The sequence below is a fragment of the Erigeron canadensis genome, chromosome 9 (genome assembly GCF_010389155.1).
Source record: "Erigeron canadensis isolate Cc75 chromosome 9, C_canadensis_v1, whole genome shotgun sequence".
NCBI classification, from domain to species: domain Eukaryota; kingdom Viridiplantae; phylum Streptophyta; class Magnoliopsida; order Asterales; family Asteraceae; genus Erigeron; species Erigeron canadensis.
In genome coordinates, this window is record NC_057769.1 from 1623072 (window position 1) to 1641803 (window position 18732).

Genomic DNA, 18732 nt, shown 5'->3' on the forward strand with positions numbered 1-18732 from the left:
TTATTTATTTATTTTAACATATATACGTTCATTTGTTTTCTAAAATATATAGTTTATTTAAAGAAAAATATGGAGTTGACACATAAGATAAAATCTTATGTGACAATTTTTCAAATTAGTTTTAGATTGCAAGAGGTATTTAAAATGCTTGGTTAACTATTGTTTTATAAAAGTTATAGATAGATATATATACATATCAGATATCCTTTTAGATTAATTATTTTTAATCAGTTACTCCCAACAATCGCCATTGTCATCATTAACAGTTGTCGTTATCACTGCCGTCGCAACCACCACAATATCATCATCGCAATACGCGTGTATCCTTTTATTTTTTTAAAATATATTTCTACCACAGTCTTCAAAATCAGCTACATTTATTAATCTACATCAGCCGATAACGTCACCACCACCCACCACCCGTCATCGCCAACACCATCAGTTTGTCGTGGCAACCACCATTAGCATATTGTACGGGTACCGTTCTAGTCCAATTAAAAATGTTAGAGTTTAATGGGCCTGACTCTAGATTAATTGGTGTGTGAGAGCAAACTTTGAGCACGAAGCTTATTGGCTTGAGCTTAAGCCACTATGAACTTTGTGAAAGACTAGTCTTCTATATATCATTATCACATTGAATTAACAAAATATCAATTAAGATTTTTTTAATGTAAAAGGTTTTCAAAATAAGAAAAATTTAACTTTAATAATTATAATTAAGCTTATAATTAAATAAGTTAAATAAATATGTAAGGTAATTACTGTCTATAACGTTTTTATTCTCCTCTTTGATAGTTTCATCCTTGATTTTTCAACAACTTTTCAACCGCCATCTTCTCGCCGGCGCATCACCAGGTACCACAGGGACTATATCTGTAATTTCAATTTTTATGACATTTTATCTTATGCCCTAATTTTATTTAGATTATAAGTTTGTGAATTATGAAATGCATACACAGTAACAGTACTAGTTAGGTTTCTAAGCCCTACCGCACGACTGCGAAAAAGTCTTTATCTTTAAGATTGTTTATTAGGACTTTACTCTATTAGTCGTTTTTTTTTATAATAGCGAGTTAGTAGTTACCAGTTAGTATTTGAGACACCACGGTGACATCCAATTGGGCCGTATGCGGAGCTCGAACCACGCATGCCTGGGATGAAACCCAGGATTCGAACCCTGTTGGATTTCCCCAAGGTCTAAGACCTCATTGTATTATTGTATTACTCTATTAGTCGTTTATTATCGTTTGTTTCTAGAAGCTAATGGCATTTATTGCAGGGGTAGAGAATTAGGATTGAGCGATGTCGAAGGTATTGAAATTGGTGAAAAAAAGTAAGAAGGCGTTGGGAGAGTCGAGTTTGGTCAAAGTCTTGCAGTCAGAGATCAGACATGAGCTCTCTAATGATCTTTACAAGGTACCACCGCTGATTCTGTGTTCTTTTTTTTTTTTTAGTTTGCATTCGTATGCATTATTTCTTAGTAAACTGCTTTCGGCAATGAGCTGTGCCAAATGGACTAGTTCAATCGGTAATACAGTTCTAACAATGCCGTTTTAATTATGAACTTTCTTTTATTTTGTTTGTAAAAAGTTGATAAATTTGATCATTTAGAACATATAGCTAACAGCTGAGTACTAGTGTGGCACGGAGTGACAAGAAAAAAGCACCTTTTGATATAATATGTTGGTTCCACCACAATGTTGGAACGTAAATGGTTTCAAATTTATATGAGGTTGCTCGATCATACTTATAATTTTGTTTTCCGTGCCCTGTAAATTCTTATTACGAAATTGAATGTTTCTATTCAACATGTATTATAAATAGATGTTTCACATTGTATGGTGGATGTTATCAAATACCTAAAAAGACAGAATTTAGCACATTAACATCTTGAAGCTGTACTCATTTATAGCTAACTAAGAATTTTTATCCATAATTTCTTGAATTTATTACACAAATTTATAGCTAACTAAGAATTTTTATCCAACTTACATTATGCTTACACAAAATCTGTAATTGTCATATCAGGCGCCATGCCTGAAGTTATTTGCGCTTTTTCTCTCAAGTGAAAATTGACCACACAATCTGTTTGTTGATGGGTCACCCCCAATAATTCTAGGCATAGTGCCCTTTTATACTAATATTAGAATAATCAGTCTAAGGTAAATGTGGAACAAAAAGATGTGTAATGATAATATAGGTTTTGTGCAGAACTTGGTATATACAAGATGGATCCTAACTAGTTTGTTCATTCCTTACCATGGATGTGAATTCAGAATGAAAGAGGATCATTAGGAGATTTTGTGATTGATTGGGATTCATCACAATCCAGAGACATTATGATGCGCAAAAAGTGTGAGTCTGGTGAGGAGGTTGCTATATCCGCATTGCTAGGTGATGAAACGTTTTTAGGAGATGTCGGTTATCCCAAAGAGGCTGAGATGAAGGTGTGTGTAAAAAAGACTGGGTTGAGCTCTATCTTGCAGTTTGATTGTAAAGTTGTAGATGAAGGTCAAGATAAAGTTGACTTTCATATTCAAAATGCCTTTTATTTGAAGTGGCCTACCAATTTGAGTTCTTCAGTCTACAGAGGTCCCGAGTTCAGGTACATTTCAGTTGCTTTCATATTGTAATTTTGTAATCTAAGGGAGAAAGGCATAGAAATGCTAGTGATCATTTTTAGCTAATTCAAATTCAGTGTTGTATCGGTCGTCTATACGCATGACCTCATTTATTCCCTCTGGAGTCCATTAATTACCTCGCAGTTTTATGGAGTTGCCAACATTTAGATACATATGCTTCTTGCAAAACCATGAAAACCTGTTGCACAAAAATTTACAGGAATTGGAAATGTTGCAATTTTATGGTATATTTCAACGACGTATTCACATTTTTATGCGGGGGAGGTAGGATTAATTTTGTTTATGGATGGCTATAGATTCTTTTGCAACACCTATCTATGTCTAGGTATCATAATCTGACTTGAAATATTGGCTGAGGAGTACCATGCCCTTCTATGATGGTGTACTAATATCTACAGTTATACATAAATAAATTACGAATATATTGGGAAAATTTATTCACAAGTACTATAATTAACTCTAAAGCTAAAGTTAAAGTGATTATAGATGTAAAAGTTTTTTGCATATATTAAGGGTTATAAATTACAAATATGGTGCTTTTCAGATTCCTCTCATGTTATTTGAAAAGCTGCCCTTAAACGTAAGAGTTTTGATTTTCCTTCTAAAAATGCCAATGCCTCTAAAAAGTTTGTCGTTGAATGGACGTGTGTCACTTATGGATATTTGAATGTTTATGCTATATTTGGATCCAAAGTCAAATGTGGTTTGTTTTTTTTTTTAAAGTGTTGTTATGGGTTTTCTTATCTGTTACAGGGACTTAGACCCTGATTTGCAACAAGAGCTGAAACATTACCTGATATCTAAAGGAATAGGGGAAAGCTTTTCTAACTTCCTCCTCCACTACTTACATAAGAAGGAGCAAAATCAGTACATAAATTGGTTGCAGAATTTGGAAGCCCTGGCGGCAAAAAGCTGACTGATGATGGTCTCCCCATTCCTGCCATTACACTGACGTAAGAAATATCTAATTTCATGATATTTTGGCTAGCATTGCTTATTGATTAAATGACCTAAAAGGTAACTTCGTGCCACATTAGCTATAGCAGTGTTGTCCGGATTTATGTTGTTATAATCAGAATTATCGCTTTTTACCGGTAAATTTAGAAGCCAGATACTATAATGAGTAATTTTTTGAAAGTCAGTTGCTATTTGTTACAATTAGCAGTTGCAGGATTTTATAAAATAATATAATGCTGTAATCATGTTTATGACGATGAATATTTATAAAGAGGAACGATTCTGGACATTAAGTGTATTGGGGCAATCTGTCCTATTGTGACCTCCCTGAACCAAAATGATATTTGGTAGCTAGAGTATTGCTGAAATCAGGGAAGACACTTTCACGGACTAAGACACTTAATCAATGTCAAACCAAACTGTCCATGCTAGACCTACCAAAACAAGGAATTTTGTAGCAATTGCGAGTGTCTCACGCAGGCTTAACACTTGTGGTTTTTTTCCCCTCGGAGTAGGTTATGAATTATTTCACTTGGTCATAGTTGACCATTCTTGGTTTGACCTTTATCGGGAGTCTTGACCCGTGAATGATATTGGGCTTGATTATGTGATTTATGTCTGCATGCTATCAAGTATCAGCTCGGTTGGTACTAGTCATCTATATCAATACTCTCTACTATAGTACTATAGGCTGGTAAGATGAGGGTTTGGTTAGGGGTAAAATATCAAAAAGGCTAATTTTAATGTATGGGTTGGGTGGACCCGAGTTATTAACTAAGTATTAAAAAGAGAGAACGAAAGAAACTGCTCACTGCCGCCTAACGCGGGTCTTGAGCCCCAATACCTTGACGGTGTATGAGAGAGGTTAAGATGTAGGCATACCTTACCTCTACTAAGGTAGAGAGGCTGCTTCCACGTGCATGAGATGAGGATCGAACCTTTGACCTCTGTCTCCATGGGTCATGGTGCACGCCAACGTGATAAATATCATTACAATGCTTATGCTATGGTAATTTAACTTTGAACACATGTCTGGTCCTCCTAATTAACCTACTTGTGAACACTAGTCTATAATGTTTACTACAACCATCAGTATCAATGTTCGGTAAGAGAATATTTGGGAATAAATTTGGAAGGATATATATAATTACTCAACCAATTTAGCAGGCTGCGTGCCAGTGTCACTGTGTGCATTAAAAACAGCCACTTGTCCTAGCCCCAGCCCCCAGGATGAATGATTGGGTGATTGGGCCCCCATTAATGAACCCAAAATGGCGTTCTAAAAACATGTTTATATTAAGACCACTTGTATTGAGCGGCATAATCCACAACTTATTAATTACGGGACTAAAATGCACAAATGTGTTAATGAGTCATCGACATCACACATTTTTGTATTAGATACAGTACCTAAGGGTTGACATGATAACTTATAAGTTAAATAATGGGTTTAAGCTATACAATATCGACTTATGTTTTGTTTTGTCTCAATGTAGGTGATAACAAATTAACAACCTTTGTACTTCCAAAGTTTGATTTGATGTGATCATTTTGATAACCGATTACCAATGACTGAACCTCTAAAACTGAATTAGGTCTCATCGTTAAAAAAGTGTACCATTATAATTTGATATTTTGTTCGGAAATGGTCATTATACTTTCATTTTTAGCAATATGTCTCACGCCACTGTCATGTAGTCTTGGCTAAAATGTTTAAATTGATGCAAGTACATTCTATGAATTTCTAATTTCAAATTACTCATATCAAGTTATCCATACCTTTTCTTTTACCGAAAATATTTTGGCAACGACAAGGTGATTTTTTGCATATTTGTACTAAATATTATTTTGGCTTAACTTGAGCCACTTTGCTCTTCAGAAACCAAAAGTTGATATCAGTACAATGTACAAAAGTAGCAAGGCATTTTCAAAGTTCGTGGCTTACATTGAGAACATATAAATACACTGTATTATTTTATAATTTATATTTTCAAAATAAAAGCATTCTAAGTATTTTGGATAAAGACGATGATAGAGGTGGATCCAAAATCATGACATCGGATGGAAAAGAACATTTTGACTTGAAAAATATGAGAACCCAATGAACTAATAACATACTAATATACATAAATATGATATATTTACATTAAAAAATTTTGGTCCGTCTGTGGCGGTTGCCCCAGTAATTATATACTACATCCGCCAGTGGACAATGATATCAGTTCAGCAGATTAAGTCCTCGAGGTTTTTCTAGCTAGGTAGGCACGGATTCTATGTCAGGTACGTCTTCGACGTTTATTAATCTCGGTGGTTAGGAGAGTGTAGTGGAGGTTTTTCCTCAAATATCTTTTCAGGTTGAAGTAAACAGGACCCAACAAAAACAACCGTTTTTGTTTACTAAATGGACCTCAACTTTATTATGAATGCGTGTTTTATTCGAAAATCGCCACAATATAAAGTTTATTTGGATAAGACATGACAACTAATTCAGTGCATCTGTTAAGAGGGAAGAATGGACAACTCATTCACCTACTTGACATTTAAGTTATTAGGATAAGATCTTCGACTCTTCGAGAAGTATATAAATATGTAAATCAAGTGCCATTAAAAGTAAGAGATTCTGAAAACGACAACAGTTTGCCACTGGTTTGTTATATAACATGACACTTGTAAATGTAGGAAACTCACAAAACGGTTCATTAAGCTAATTGGATATAATCGTAAGAATATCTTAATACTCGTAATATAGATTAATCAATTATCCAACTTGACAACTTGACAACTTGTCACCATCTTATGTCTAATTGTCTATAGTTACCCACTTACTTGTTAAATTAACATTTCTTGTTAAATTAACATTTCCAGCTTATCTTTGGAGTCCACGTGTCTATGTTTTAAGTTTATTGTTTATTTTTATTTAAGTAATTTTATTTAAGCATGTGAGAGTAGAAGAAGTCATAGAAGTAGTGGGTAGTTTCCTATTCTGTTTCCTAGTCTTTAGGGCCAAGTAGAAAGTGGGTCAAGATAGTGGGTTTGTTCCTATTTATCTTCATTGTATGCAGTTTTCTTAATCGTCAGAAATAAACATCAGAAAAAGGCAACTTGTCACCAAAAGTCTTTGTGTTCTTAAGCATAATTTATCATCACTTTAATCTCTTGTATTTATCAAAGTGGTATCAGAGCCACCATTCAAGATGTCAGACCTGCAACTAATTGGCGGTGTGAAGAAATTGAATAACCAGAATTACAAGACATGGGCTACGTATCTTTCTTCGTATTTGAAGGGGCAAGATCTTTGGGAGGTTACTCAAGGGGCCGATACAGAGGAGCCCTCACCAGAGACGGCGGATGGTGCTCTACGGAAATGGAGAGTTAAAGCGGGTAAAACGTTGTTTGTCCTGAAGACTACGGTTGAAGAAGAACTCCTTGATCATATCAAGGATGTGACTAATCCCAAAAAGGCGTGGGATACTCTGGCAGAGGTTCTATCAAAGAAGAATGATGCCCGGCTTCAATTGTTAGAAAATGAGTTATTAAGTATAACTCAACAGGACCTAACGATTCCACAATATTTTCACAAAGTCAAGACTTTGTGTCGGGAAATCGAAACTCTTGATAAAGAATCTGTTATTGGTGATGCAAGGATGAAACGCATTATCATTCACGGATTGAAGCCCGAGTACAGAAGTTATGTTATGGCTGTACAGGGTTGGCCAACACAACCGACGTTGGGTGAGTTCGAGAATTTATTGGCTAGTCAAGAGGCACTGGTCAAACAGTTGGGGAGTCTGTCAGTTGGGTCTAGTTCGAAGCAGGAGGATCAAGTTTTGTACGCCGAGAGATCAAAGGGTCGGTATAATAGTAGGCCACAGAGATCATACCAGAATAACGACAAGAACAAGCCTTTTGATCAAAGTAACAAGAAGGCTGTGAATTCTGATCGAAGTGAGGGCTCTGGCGGATGAAAGCCTCACTACTATGGAAAGAAATTTCTGTTTAAATGCCACAAGTGTGGACGTAAGGGCCACATGGCTCGTAATTGTCCTGGTGCAGTGAACGATGAAGGGAATGCTGCTACGGTGGAAGAAGAAAATGGTTGGGACGTTGAAGCTTTAGTAGCTCAAGTAGATGAAGAGATCGCATGTCCAGCCACTACTGAAACTCATGAAAACTAGTTAGATGACTGGATTGTTGATTCAGGGTGTTCCAATCATCTCACTGGAGACAAGAAACGACTTCAGAATATTATCAAGTATGGGGGCAGTCGGGTTGTAACAATTGCTGATAACTCGAAACATCCAATAAAAGATATTGGTGATGTTGTTTTCAAATCAGAGGGTAGGGAACCCGATTTGGTTTTAAGAGACGTGTATCATGTTCCAGGAATGAGAAGGAACCTCATTTCCGTGCCTCAGATGACAACAGATGGTTTGTACGTGCTCTTTGGCCCAAAAGAAGTGAGCGTGTACAAGGAATTTGAGACTCCATCGACACCAATTCTGCAAGGTCAGAAACATGAATCACTTTATGTTCTGAATGCTGAATCGGCTTATGTCGAAAAGACAAAAGGAAAGCAGACCGGCGATTTGTGGCATAAGAGAATTGGCCATGTAGGGTTTGATAAATTAGGCCTAATGGTGCAAAGAAAACTTGTTGCTGGGCTGCCTAATTTAACCATAAACAAGGATGGTGTGTGTTCAGGATGTCAATTCGGCAAAGCGAAGCAATTGCCTTTCAAAAGCTCAGGTCATCGATCAACAAAAGCACTTGAACTTGTTCACTCAGATGTGTTTGGCCCGGTGAAACAAGCATCAGCACAAGGTCTCAGGTATATGGTTACATTTATTGATGATTTTTCAAGATTTGTTTGGATTTACTTTATGAAGGAGAAAAGTGAAGTTCTAAACAAATTCAAAGAATTTGAAACTGATGTTGAACTCATGATGGGGTGTAAAGTCAAGTGCTTGCGTTCTGATAATGGTGGAGAGTATATGTCCACTGAGTTCGATTATTATCTGAGAAAGAAGTTGATTAAAAGGCAATTGACATGTCCTAATACACCACAGCAGAATGGCGTCTCGGAGTGCAAGAATAGGCATTTGGGTGAAGTGACAAAAAGTTTGATTCACGATAAAAACTTACCGGGTCGTTTCTGGGCTGAAGCAATGCGAGTGGCCTGTTATGTGATCAATCGGGTCCCCTCACAGAACATCGATTATGTCTCACCATATGAGAAGTTGACCCGCACTAAACCAAATGTAAGTTATTTTCGAGTATTTGGCTGTGTATGTTATGTCTTTGTTCCATCTCACCTCCGCCATAAGATGGAGAAAAAGGCTATCCGCTGTGTATTTGTAGGGTATGACTCGGAAAGGAAAGGTTGGAGATGCTGCGACCCTAATAGTGGAAAAGTGTATGTGTCAAGGAATGTCATCTTTGATGAACAGTCTTCATGGTGGTCAAGCGAAAACAAACTGTTGCCGGACAGTGAGCAACTCAAGAAGGATCTTGAAAATCCAGAGGTTGTGTTAAAATTTACCGATGATGTTCATGTTGAAATGGAAGATGATCATGGTGACAAAAACAGAGCAGCCCGTAACAGTGATACCGGTAATCAAGGGAGTTTGGTTCTAAGACGTTCAGAACGGGTACGTAAACGCAATCCCAAGTATGCATATGTTGCTATTGTGGAAGATGTTTTGACAGAACCAAGAAACTCAAAAGAAGTTATTCTAAAAGAAGAATGGCGACGAGCAATGGAAGAAGAAATAGCAGCCTTGCATCGAAATGAAACCTGGGAATTAGTTCCCAAACCTGATGGTGTGGAGCCAGTGAGTTGTAAATGGGTTTTCAAACTGAAACAAAAGGCTGATGGATCAGTAGATCGGTTCAAAGCAAGGCTGGTTGCTCGTGGGTTCTCACAAGAATATGGCGTTAATTTTGAAGAAACTTTCAGCCCGGTAGCCAAGTTAACAACGGTGCGAGTCCTGTTGGCAATTGCAGCATGTAGACAGTGGGAGTTAACTCAAATGGATGTCAACAACGCGTTTCTTTATGGAAAGCTCGATCACGTGATATATATGGATCAACCGAGTGGTTTTGAAAGTCAAGATCGTCCAGACTACGTGTGTAAACTAAAGAAGGCCATTTACGGGCTGAAGCAATCACCAAGAGTTTGGTTTGGTAAGATGGCTGAATTTTTAGAGTTAAATGGTTTTCACTTAACTCATGCTGATACAAGTTTATTTGTTAAGAAGATAGATGACAAAGTTGTTGTAGTCTTGGTTTATGTTGATGATCTTATTATCACTGGAGATGTACAAGAAGAAATCACTCAACTAAAAGCAAATCTATGTGTTAGATTTAAAATGAAGGATTTGGGAAAGTTGGTTCATTTTATTGGTCTGGAGCTGACCTACTGTGAAGATGGATTTTTATTGCATCAAAAGAAGTATGCAGGTGATCTCTTACAAAAGTTCAATATGTTAACATGTAAGCCGTCAGTTACTCCAATGGAACCTGGTAGCAGGTTATATGCTCACGAAGGAAAGAAATTAGATGATCCTTCAGCATATAGAAGTATGGATCCAAGAAAGCAACACATGATAGCCATGAAGCGGGTGTTGAGGTACATTAGAGCTACAATTGGACAAGGAGTATTTTTCAAGAGGGAGTCGGGACCTAAGCTTATGGGGTTTTGTGATGCAGACTATGCTGGGGACTTGAATGAGAGAAGATCGACTACTGGTTATGTTTTCATGATTGGTTCGAGTCCGGTGTCCTGGTGTAGTAAACGTCAAGCTACAGTGTCGTTATCAACCATCGAAGCCGAGTATCGAGCTGCAGCTATGGCGGCTCAAGAGTGTGTATGGTTGGTCAGTCTCTTGAAAGGCCTGAATCAAAAATTGGACTATCCGATTCAATTGTTGTGTGACAATCAATCAGCGATCAAACTGACTCAAAATCCAGTTTTTCATAGTAGGACTAAACATCTAGAAGTGGATTGTCATTTTATAAGAGAGAAAGTTTTAAGAGGTAAAATTGATCTACAATGGGTTGATACAAGAGACCAGGTGGCAGATGTGTTTACCAAAAGTTTGTCAGGTGCAAGAATGGATGCGTTCTGTGAAGAGCTGAAGCTGATGGAAGCTGTAAATGAGAGGGAGTGTTAAATTAACATTTCCAGCTCATCTTTGGAGTCCACGTGTCTATGTTTTAAGTTTATTGTTTACTTTTATTTAAGTAATTTTATTTAAGCATGTGAGAGTAGAAGAAGTCATAGAAGTAGTGGGTAGTTTCTTATTCTGTTTCCTAGTCTTTAGGGCCAAGTAGAAAGTGGGTCAAGATAATGGGTTTGTTCCTATTTATCTTCATTGTATGCAGTTTTCTTAATCGTCAGAAATAAACATCAAAAAAAAGGCAACTTGCCACCAAAAATCTTTGTATTTATCATTACTTGCATCATCTAATCAGTCTTCTATTGTTTGTTTTTGCTTTTGAATGATTGATTGATACTGACCTGTCTTATGACTCTTATCCATTACGTAACTCTTGATCAATGTGGCAAGTGCCCATTCACTAACATTGTCAAATTTGCTTTAATAACACTCATAGAAACATCTATTTTCGACCCCACAAATGTATCTAGAAAGTTCATTTAAAATGGCCTAAATGCATCATGTCATGATTATATTATCACACAAAAACCATCAATAATGAACTTGTCAATTCAAGTAGTGATAAAATAAGCCGATAAAAGACAAATAAATCCATCACAAAAGATAAGTAGATAACTATTAACTTCACCTCTTTGATCCATGCTTGTTTCTTTGACTGTTTGTGGATTTAATCACTTAAAAAAATACCACTTATCAAACACATAAAAGTCTAACCAAGCAAACATTATGCTTGAATCTTATAGTAACATGAATAATAGGAAATTAATGTTAGTGAAACATTTATCTCATATAGAAAATCAAATTAGGGGGAACATATTATTTTAGTTTATAATTATCTGGTATTCACCCAATCACCCGTGGTACCCGAACTAGGTCATCATGAAGGCGAAGTGGGCACAAAGCCCACATGAATAGGATGGGAAATTGAGAATGGATAAACAAGAATTGGGCCGAACGGCCTCTTGAAGAAATCAGCATCTTCTGGATTTTGTGTGGTCTATTGGAATTTTTTAGAAAGTATCCTCAATGCTAAAAACGTTTAGGTGTCTTTATTTGCCTAATTAGTTGATATATTATATTTTTACAAATCTATAAAAATTTTAAAAACTTTTAGTTTTACTTACAATCATAATAAAAATCTTTTTACATATCTTTACATTTTTCACATAACAATATTAACAATGTTTTTATGTATCAAATGGATTCTACAAATATATCTTTAAATATGGAGAAATTCCCACAAACATCACAACTTTAGATATGCTTTACGGATAAGTATAGATAAGAGTATGGAGACATGCATTAGAATATTGCCTAATTTTGAATATTTCATGGATACCATACCAAAGATCAAATCTAATACACATGTGCTACACGCTATAAGAAATAAATAAATAGAAACAGGCCATTCACAACAAATCAATGTCAACAGAAACCATTAAAGACACCTAACCGACAAATAAAAGACTAGAGGAATACAGGATGCAAATTAAAGGACACCAAGACACTACGACACCTGATCGATAATTAGATTGATCGAACTCCGAAATGTGAACACCACCCAAAGATCTTATGTACGTAATAAATATTGCTTAAACTACTAATACTTTTTTATGCCACGTTTTAGACTATAATATAATAAAAATGTGTTTATACATGAAGTTCTGAAGTTAGACGTGAAGTCAAAGTTAGTTGGAAAAAAGAAAGAGCGTAGTCAAACTGTAAATAAAACGTGGTTGTTCCAGGTGCAAGGAAAGTACTTAATTAGACTAGTTAATGGCTAGACTACTATTTGAAGGGGATTTAATGTATGTATATGGCGCTATTTATAAACATCTAGGAAGCCTTTTAAAGACTTGGAATATGACTACCTGCCACACGAATTGAAGGGAGACTTGTGTAATTATGTGAGACGTGTAAGGGTGGAGGGAGATAAGGAGGGATTCGGCCGCCAGTGGAGAGAGATGACAGGGAGATGGAGGGTGGGGAGATCATAACTCGCAAGGATCGAGATGGGTTGAAGGTGTAACAAAAAGGTTGGAGAGTTGAAAAAAACTGGGAGTGATTTTTGTCATTAAAAAACGTGCGTTAAAAAAGAAAAGGTTGAAGAGTTAAAAAGGAGTGTAGTAATTTGATTGGGTAAAGTTGAGAGATGAGCTAGAGAGATGAGATATATGACTCCATCCCAATGTTTTAAAAACCGGTATTTTAGTTATACCGGCGTGGAAAAATTTTCCGGTATTACCGGTATTATCGGTAATACCGGAAATACCGGCCGGTACGACTATTTTTAATTTATAATATTTTTTGTGTAAAAATCCTACAAAACTTGTTACAATTTAACAAAAATAGTCAAAATGCAATTATAATTAACTCAAAAATAATACCAAATATGTATTTCATAACAAAATATAGGTTTTAAAGTTCACAAATAACAAAAAATAACATTAAAGTATCATAAAAATAATTTTTTAAAAAAATCAAAATTTATTTTTTGAAAATACCGGAAATACCGGTATGGTAATACCGGAAAATACCGGGAATACCGGCCGGTATTGAATAGTGAAAATACCGGACTTAAAATACCGGCGTGGTTTCCGGTACCGGTAATACCGGCCGGTATTTACCGGTATTTAAAACATTGCTCCATCCCCCTAAAATGAATGAATATGTATGGGAAAGGAAAAAATGGAGTGCCCTAACAATGAACACGTACATTCGAACGCCCAAGCCACTTAGTCGTCCCTTGGTTCTGTATGGATAGCAACTTCAGGGAAGAAAGAGGGGAGGTCACCTACAAAGACGTCTCAGTACGTTTAGTCTTAAGTGTCATTTTGTTTGATTGTAAGTATATAATAAGTATGCGTAAGTTATGAAAGGAAGACGAATAATTAATATTTTGTTAAAAGTAAAGTTCTAAAATATCATATTTGTTTAGAATATAAAGTTTTTTTTATTTGCAATGATTTTTAACACAAAACCCACTTGATAATTAAATATTTATATTTTTTAGGAAAAATATCAAGAGTTCAATCTCTACAATTGAATTTTTTTAAAGATAGTTTACAAAGAGCATGAGTAGAATCGATCCAACATTTTGCGTTCAATAATAAAAAACAATAGTTTAAAGTATATTTTAGACCCGCATATATGATATTTTGAGATTTATGAATGACATATATGTAATTGTTTGCGAAGAAATAAGGTACAATAGTTTTATAGCGTTGTGATCATTTGAAATTAAAATTTTCGTGAAAATTAGAAAACTGGTCAAAACACACTGTAATCTGAATTTAACACAATGTGTATTTAATTTTTTTTAGAAAACACATTATGTTAAGTTCATATGAGAGTGTGTATGAACAATTTTTTTTATTTTTATGCGCTATCAAAAATACATTGTATTTAAAACATAACACAATGTATATTTAGATTACACAATAAAAATAGAAAATATAAATAAAATACATTGTGTTAAATTTAGATCACAGTGTTTTTTTAACCAATTTTTTAGTTTTTACGAAAATTTTAATTTTCATTAATTTTATAATCATTTTCAAATAATTTTGGATACAATATTAAAATGATACTCTATTAAAATATTTTAATAATAAAACTACCGTGAGGTTCTTTTTACATAGAATCGGTATGTCAAAGATATCCTATATCAAACTTTAAACAAACACATGCAACATTTCTATTATATTTAAATACCTATCAACATATACCAAAAAGAATCTACCCATTATATAGTGTAAAAACTTTTTATTAAAATAAAAAATATTATCACATGATTATAACATTATAGATTATAGGTACATATCCTTTATTTATTCTTTCCATCTTGTTGAAATGATGTACCTTCCTACCAAATAATTTAATAATCCACTTTGAAAACCTAAAATATCATTAGTACAATCCACTCATATTTCATCCTTTAATTTTACCAAATGTCATGATCACATAGTTCAAAAGATTTTAAAAAGAATTTATCATTTTCCTTCTATCGAGTAATGTGATCAATAAACGATTGTAATTGTAACCAGGAAACACCACCTTCTCGGACTGACTTTCTTACACTGCTGCCTATTTGCACCGCCCTCTGCCGTATCTCTTCCCCTTCCGTCGTATCCATCAATCTCGTCACCGTGTTTTCAACGTTTTCCGTCAACACCATCTCATCTCTCCATTGCCAATCCTTAACCGTTATCCCAACTTTTAAAATTTTGGTGACAAGAACCGCATTGGTTGGTTGGTCCGAATGCATAGGCCATGCCACTATAGGTACACCCATTGATATGCTCTCCATACAAGAGTTCCAACCACAATGACTCATGAACCCTCCAGTGGCCCGATGGGCCAAGATTTCGAGCTGGGGGGCCCACTGTCGAATGACCAACCCCCTCCCTTTGATTCGATCTTCATACCCTTTTGGTAATTCAACTTGTGACACATATGAGTCACTACAAACATCACCTTTATCGGCATCTCTTAGTGCCCATATGAACTTTTGCTTGCTTTTTTCCAACCCAATCGCGAGCTCTATGATTTGTGTTTTGGTGAATGAGGTCGTTGTTCCAAACGACACAAATATTACACTATTGGTTTCTTGCTTATCAAGCCATTTTAGACATGTGTGCCCTGCAAAAAACATACAAATTCCACACGCTCAATTCTCTATATACTTAAGAAAATGGTTACAAGATTTTTTGATTTGATAATAATTGTTCAATTCTCATCTACGAGTGGTACAAAACTATGACAAGCCAGGAAATTAAAAGTGGCTGGTTTGTAGGAAAAATATTCCATTCTTGATTAATATATCGTCCTACAAAATCATCTTAATAATCTTTTTAATATCACAGTTACAAGACAGTTGAAATTTATGATATTTCTCTTAATTAATATCATTCTGTTAAAACAATTAAATATTGTAGGAAGATTATTATTTATCGATTGTCTGCAAGTATAAAACCAACTGGGTTGGATCAGTGGTTGGAGTTATTGCTTCAGGAAACAGAGGTTATGAGTTCGATCCTCATGCCCAAAAAGGCTGGAGGTCCTTTTTTCTACCTTTGGTAAAACCTGGAAGCAACATCTCACAAAACCAGATGTCATTACTGAAAGTTACTTTTTCTGTATGCAAGTGTAACGTACACATGCATGATTTTTCTATATAAAAAAAAAATACAGGTTGTTGATAACATATATTCAAAATGTGTAAGCAAAATCCATATATGTATATATACCTTTGTCTCCTTTTATTGTCTTCTTTATATCTACGGGATTAAAAGGGCCAAGGGCCCATAACTTCTTGTTTCGATCGTTCTCTTCTCTTTCAAGTAGCTCCAACATGGGCTGCTCAATAATACTACAAGAGTTATAGATGCGACCCGAGTTTAATTTTGCATACTCGTGTTGCATACTTGTGAACTTCTTGAACTCGGAGGTAAAACAACCCTCAAATGACAAGTAATCTTTGGTTAAATGTTGAGGCTTTGTTATGTTCTCGAGTTGCTTGCATAAGGTCTTAAAAGTGTACAATGTCATAGTGAAAGCGGATACGCTATGAAAAGTGTAGGATTCCGCATTTGGTAGGGATGCAAAATCTTGGATCACGGAGCCCATAAGGGAGTCATGGATCACCACAAGGCGGCCCGTTGTGAGGGATAGTTTGCGAAGGAGGGAGGCCATGGGATGGCGGAGTTGGGTGGTGGCTTCACATAAAGGTTGATATTGTGAAGGGAATTTTGTGGTGGAATTAGTGTTTGGTGGTGGAGAAACAAATGAAGGGGTTTGAAACTCGTGGAAGTGGATGCCGGCGTCGGCGACTGGGTCCCATCCTTGTACGCGTAGTTTTGCCTGACGACAGTGGGTCGTGGTACTGACAAAGTGGACCGGGATGTTGTGGATGGAAATGAGGCGCGAGAGGTGGAGGAGCTGGTTGAGATGGCCTTGCAGCGGCAATGGAACCATCACCACGGTTGCCGGAGACGGTGTTGCATAGATTGTGTCACCGGACATTTTTACCTAGGTGGCTTATTTGGAATTTAGAAGTTAGTTAAAATTTGTGTTTGCTTAGTAGGGTTTCTATGGGTAACGTTTTATTCATGGTGATGCAACTTTGAATTTGTAATGTAGATATATATATAGATGTGATATATGTTTGACCACATGCTTAAAATTAAAGCGTCCATTATTGTGGATAATGGTGACACATCATTTGGCTATGCGTACGTGGTGATAAACCCGCCATAACTCAATTACGATACTTGCATTATACATTTGTATTACAAATTGTATAATGCATTATGTATCGTACAATAAATTATATATATGCATGTATCGTTATATGTATAAAATAAATTGTGAACCATCTTACCTTTAGTTAGGAACAACAACTAATCTGCTATTGTTCTTATTATGCACACGATGTGGTCCAAAACGACATATATGAGAGGTATATATCTTTTTTGTTGCGAACGTTTGTTTCTCAATGTGAAACATAACAATTTCTTTGATGATAATATTAATGGATGTACAATCCACGTTGTCTTCTTCAACCTTCATGGAAAGCGCTTTACTTGCGAAATGTGATAAAAGTCACAAATAAATTTAGTAAACTTTTTTTCAAGACGGACGTTAAATTTTTCAACGGTGTTTTGTCAAACAAGTTTTCGAAAACAAAATTATGAAAGTGGATAAACCGGTACTCCCAGTACCGATACCAGTTTCATTTTTTTGGCCCAAACCCGGTATTGCCAAAACCGGACTCAAAAAAAGCAATTTGAAACCGGTATTGGCATAACCAGTTTGAGAGTGTGTACAACCTTTTTCAGACGAACAATGAGCATGCAGGAGGACGTGACATTGATGGGACAACTCACTGCGAATCCGTTATCCTAAAACCGATTTCGCATGTCTCGACAGAAGGACAACATGCATCTATATTCAATTTACGCAGAAATTAGTATATATACACATGCATGTTTTCTATAGCATCTCACGCAAACATATATTTTCATAGTAATTAATTTCTTACTCAAATAATCCTCAACTATACCAGTAATTTCAAAATCAAAATGGTCTCTTTTAATGTCACCTGTGTACCAAGAAACCCAGAATTGTTGTGGTTACAAGCTCCAGATGTGCATCAATCATACAACATTTTCCATGAACGTGAAGTAAGCGAGCCAAGATGTAGAAAAGGTGATGGAGGGCTGTCTCAAGCAATGAAGAGTGGTATGCCCAGCAAAGTCATTCAGCATCTAAAGAATGTTGGGTTTTTCAAAATTTTCAAGTTAGTGATTCACAAACTTGATCATGCTTTGATTATCGTGTTGGTGGAGAGATGACATCCAGAAACCAACATGTTTCACTTTCCTATTGGTGAAGCAACTCTCACCTAGCAAGATGTGCAGGTGATATGGGGTTTACCCATAGATGGACCAGCGGTGACTGGTGAGTGGGTTTCAGAAACCCGAAATGTTGATTACTGGAACAATCTGTGTGTGGAATTTCTGGGCTTTTTTCCTACAGATGAACTAGATTTTGATAACTTGGGAAATGGTCGGATCAAATTTGCAACCTTAACAAGGCACATTGATGTGGAGTTCAACGAACAAGATGATCAGCTGTGTTTATTCATGGCTAGAAGGGTTATTCTAGCTATTATTGGTTCGGAGATTTTTCTTGATCCTAACACCTATGATGTTAGTTTGAATTTCTTGAAGAACCTAGGACACCTAAGCAAAGAAGGTCGAAAGAGTTGGGGTTCAGCAGCTCTTGTGTGTTTGTATAGAAACCTGTCTAAGGGGAGTATGCTTGCAAGAAAGGGCATTGATGGGCCTTTGTTATTGCTCCAGTGTTGGGCGTGGGAAAGAATGCCACAGATTGCCTCACGCGTCACGACACGCAAAGAGGAGAGAGACTATACTTATCGCACCTGCTTAGCA

General features: G+C 36.0%; 3 protein-coding genes across 3 annotated transcripts; 2 read left to right on the forward strand and 1 right to left on the reverse strand.

The window, feature by feature from the left end:
• Positions 1 to 794: 794 nt before the first annotated feature.
• Positions 795 to 3747, forward strand: LOC122584010. The gene is made up of 4 exons (XM_043756375.1): positions 795 to 855; positions 1280 to 1416; positions 2277 to 2605; positions 3396 to 3747. The coding sequence occupies exons 2-4, from the start codon at positions 1303 to 1305 to the stop codon at positions 3556 to 3558; spliced, it is 606 nt and encodes a 201-aa protein (XP_043612310.1). The 5' UTR covers positions 795 to 855; positions 1280 to 1302; the 3' UTR covers positions 3559 to 3747.
• A 3046-nt stretch (positions 3748 to 6793) lies between these two features.
• On the forward strand, positions 6794 to 7564 carry LOC122581467. The gene has a single exon (XM_043753699.1). The coding sequence runs from the start codon at positions 6794 to 6796 to the stop codon at positions 7562 to 7564; it is 771 nt and encodes a 256-aa protein (XP_043609634.1).
• Positions 7565 to 14527: 6963 nt separating this feature from the next.
• Positions 14528 to 16884, reverse strand: LOC122581562 (zeatin O-glucosyltransferase-like). The gene is made up of 2 exons (XM_043753792.1): positions 16027 to 16884; positions 14528 to 15418 (listed from the first exon to the last, which is right to left on the reverse strand). Exons 1-2 carry the CDS (start codon positions 16799 to 16801, stop codon positions 14781 to 14783), a joined length of 1413 nt encoding a protein of 470 aa, XP_043609727.1. The 5' UTR covers positions 16802 to 16884; the 3' UTR covers positions 14528 to 14780.
• Between the last annotated feature and the right edge of the window lie 1848 nt (positions 16885 to 18732).